Source organism: Chenopodium quinoa, unplaced genomic scaffold (assembly GCF_001683475.1).
Source record: "Chenopodium quinoa cultivar QQ74 unplaced genomic scaffold, ASM168347v1, whole genome shotgun sequence".
In the NCBI taxonomy this organism is placed as follows: Eukaryota; Viridiplantae; Streptophyta; class Magnoliopsida; order Caryophyllales; family Amaranthaceae; genus Chenopodium; species Chenopodium quinoa.
This window is the reverse complement of record NW_018743503.1, coordinates 249,242-252,940: the sequence shown is the minus strand read 5'-3', so window position 1 is coordinate 252,940 and position 3,699 is coordinate 249,242. Positions and strand designations below refer to the sequence as shown.

The window sequence follows — 3,699 nt, the reverse complement described above, 5'->3', positions numbered from 1 at the left end:
AAAATAATAAAAAAAAATATGTAGGCCTAGAATGTGGAGGCTCTATTCTCTACAAGGAAATTTCAATCATTTTTTCGCAACATGCATCATTCAAGTCTCAAACAGTCAAAGAGCAAGACCAAGAATTCAATTATGTGAAGGACAACTAATCACACATGAAGAAACACGACTGAGATAGAGTGCAATCAGTCAAATATGGCTCAAAAATCTCACCGGGTACACAAACTATTCACATAAGTAGAGCGGGGAGACCATCCTGGCCACAAACCAACTCAATTCCAAGCAAATCGGTAAATGGGTTTTCGAAAACTCTTTTCGCAAAGCACACATATATGATTGTTATCATAGAAGCATAGGCATGTAAAGGCATATCAACAACACTAATTAGAAAGAAACTAACTAAATACTAAAAAAAAATATATACATGGTGAAAAATGATTCCTCCCCCAAGCTAAACCATACATTCTCCTCAATGTATGCATAAAACAGTGAAAATGGACAAGGGGAGAAGGAAACAAATCTACGGATCAGGAGGGTGAGAATCATACCTCGGGCCGGAGCTAGGGCCGCCCTGAAAATGCTGACGCATCATGCCCCTTCCATAGAGTCCTCCTTCGTAGAATCTGTTCTTTTCACCTACATAAAGAGAGAGAAAATAATAAAAATTAGAACACTAATAACCATATCTAGAATCAAAAATAAAAATAAAAATAGGAATAAAAGAAAAGTAAAGGATCAAGAATGGGTTGCCTCCCATTTAGCGCTTGTTTATAAGGCTTTAGCTCGACCGTAGTGATAGCTCAGCCTGGGTCACCGCACGAAGGAGGAACTCCGCGATGTTGCCCATGAAAATATCTGCTTCCAAGTGACTCCTTCATTTTATAATTTACCTGCCTTGTATCGAACTTACCTTCATGTGGCCAAATACATCATCGGGTGGAATTTTGTCCTTTCTTCTCACGAACATTCTATCAAATACATACTTATCAACCAAGGGGTCAATAGCATCGATTCTTAAGCAAGTACCGCCATCAAATATAGAATTATGTTCATCAAAGAGCTTGAACATGACTTGTTTATACTGGGCCCTAATGGTCACTTGTCCTTTAGGAACATCTATTAAAGCTTGACTTGTCGCAAGGAATGGACGACCAAATATAATCGGGATCTTATAGTCTTCTTTCATGTCCATAACAACAAAATCAACAGGAAAAACAAGTTCACCAACCTTAACTAAGACATCTTCAACCACAACCTTAGGGAGTCTAGAGGTCCTATCAGCCAATTGAAGAGAAATAGGGGAAGGTTTAAGTCCTTAAATCCTAAACTCTCATATAATGAATAGGGCATTAAGTTAACACTAGCACCTAAATCGCACAAAACCCTGTCGAAAAATTTTTCGTTTATCGTGCAGGGAATAGTGAAACTACAAGGATCATGGAGCTTAGGTGGTAGGTTATCATATAAGAGAGTAGGGCCTTTCTTATTTACTACGTCCTTATCCTCATGTTGATCTTTAATATTCTTCACAAAAGTTGCAAATTGAGGCATTTGAATTAAAAGATCGGAAAAGGGAGTAGAAGCATGTACCTTCTCAAGGGCTTCGCAATATTTCCCAAAATGTCTATCGAGTACGGCTTTTGACAACCTTTGCGGGAAAGGCATTGGTTCCTCATAAGCCGGTGGAGCAACATATTTGGGGCCTTGGACATCTTTTCCCCTTTCATCCTTCCTAGACTCCACACTGCACACCTTCTCACCTATATGCCTCGGAGATGGTTCATCTCTTCTCAAGAAAACTGCATTGCATTGTTCTTTCTGGACCTTTGCTTGATCATGAAGAGTTGATAGGCGACTCACCTGTTGTGAAAGTTGACTTATTTGGGTTTCCATGAGCTTACTCTGGGCTTGCAACTGTTGGATGGAGTTACCTTGTTGTTGGATAGAGCTACTTTGTTGTTGGATTGCACTATTGGTTGCAGTAATAAAGCTCTCTATCATCACCTTAAGGCTAGATTTTTGAGGTTGTGGTTGCATTGGTTGTGGGTTCATGGGTGGTATTTGTTGGAAGCCAGGTGGTGGTGGTGGATTTTGCTGTGCTTGGGTGTTTTTATAGGAGAAGTTGGGATGTTGTTTCCAACCTTCGTTGAAAGAATTAGAGTAGGGATTAAAAGGTTGTTTGGGGTTCGAAGAGTAGAAAGCATTGGCTTGTTCAATAGACATCTCACTCATGTTCTGCGGGCAATCTGGTGCGATGTGGCCTTGCACATTGCACAATTGAAAAACCTCCAGTGGGCTAGTAGAAGTTCCAGCTTGGAACTTATCAAACCTGCTTGTTAGTGCCTGCACAGAACTGGTTAGCATAGTCAAGGCATCTACATCAAGTTTACCTCCTTTTTTCACAGTATGTTGGCCTCCTGGATGATAATTGTCATTGGCCGCCATCTTCTCTACAAGCTCCTTTGCTTCAGTTGGGTTCTTTGTCAAGAGAGAGCCTCCTGACGCAGAATCAATATAGATTCGGAACTCATGAGTCATTCCATTATAGAAGGTTTGCATTAATATCCACTCTGGAATGCCATGATGAGGGCATTGTCTCTGTAGCCTCTTAAACCTTCTCCAAGCCTCATAGAGAGACTCGTCATCTGACTGTCTAAAGGTGGATAGCTCATTCCTCAACCTAGCAGTCTTCTCTTGTCCCAAAAACTTCACTAAGAAGGCCTTCACTAGCTTGTCCCATGTATCGAACGAGCCAGTGCCTTCATCTCTCAACCACTCCCTTGCCCTATCCCGTAATGAGAAGGGGAAAAGGCGAAGTCTTATAGCATCATCTGTTACACCATTCATTTTCATTGTGTCACATTTCTCCAGAAAACTATCAATATGACTTACTGGGCAATCATGTGGTGTGCCTGCAAATGAATCATTAAAGATGAATTGAATAAATTGCGGCTTAAGTTCGTAGTGCTCAGCCGTCACAGGTGGCCTGACGATGCTAGAAAGAAGTCCGGTAGTCGTGTCAGGAATACCGTACTCCAAAAGGGATTTTGTTCCTTGGTCTACCATGTTTCTCCTACGTCGATTTCTTGTTCTCCTTCTTCTTATAGTTGCCTCGATCTCAGAGTCAAATGGTTCAAGATCTTCTGAACCTGAGCGTCGTGTGGGCATGCAACAAGAAACTAGAGAAAGAGTATCAAAAACACAAGAGAGAATAGTCGAAGCAACAAAATAAGCCTAGCAAAAACGAATCACAAATAATCTAATGAAACCGTTAGTCCCCGGCAACGGCGCCAAAATTTGATAGGCGGTCGCACACCTAAAAAAAATAACCTAACTAATCCTCCTACCTATGTAGTAGGGTAAGTCAGGGTCAATCCCACAGAGACTATGGTTCACCTGAATTATCTAGACTCAAGTCATTACTAAGCAAGAATCAACAATGGTGGAATAATCTGAAACTAAAGTATGGAAAACTAGAACAAATTGAACGAGTATGAGAAATCAATAAACTAAACATCCAAGATCAAGTATCACCACAATTACAATCGATGCAATTATATTTCTACCCCTAACATACGATTCCAATCGAATGGGGAAAAGTAAACCCTAATCAATACCAAAGACCTCTCTCGAGTATCAATGGCTTCCCTAACATACAATCAAGCCTATTCTCATAGTATCATGCAAATTAGAGACATT

The 3,699-nt window shown here is 40.6% G+C and overlaps 1 protein-coding gene across 1 annotated transcript; it reads right to left on the bottom strand.

Annotated features, from left to right (window-relative positions):
* Positions 1 to 588: 588 nt before the first annotated feature.
* LOC110739552 lies at positions 589 to 3,066 on the bottom strand. The gene is made up of 3 exons (XM_021920011.1): positions 1,379 to 3,066; positions 911 to 1,274; positions 589 to 636 (listed from the first exon to the last, which is right to left on the bottom strand). Exons 1-3 carry the CDS (start codon positions 3,064 to 3,066, stop codon positions 589 to 591), a joined length of 2,100 nt encoding a protein of 699 aa, XP_021775703.1.
* Positions 3,067 to 3,699: the final 633 nt, after the last annotated feature.

What these genes read in the sequence shown, in the direction of transcription:
- LOC110739552 (XM_021920011.1), bottom strand. Translation starts at nt 3,066, where the DNA reads ATGGTAGACCAAGGAACAAAATCCCTTTTGGAGTACGGTATTCCTGAC. An exon ending in AAATTTTTCGACAGGGTTTT is followed by an intron (nt 1,275 to 1,378) that starts GTGCGATTTAGG and finishes ATTGGCTGATAG; the next exon opens with GACCTCTAGACTCCCTAAGG. An exon ending in ATGTATTTGGCCACATGAAG is followed by an intron (nt 637 to 910) that starts GTAAGTTCGATA and finishes CTCTTTATGTAG; the next exon opens with GTGAAAAGAACAGATTCTAC.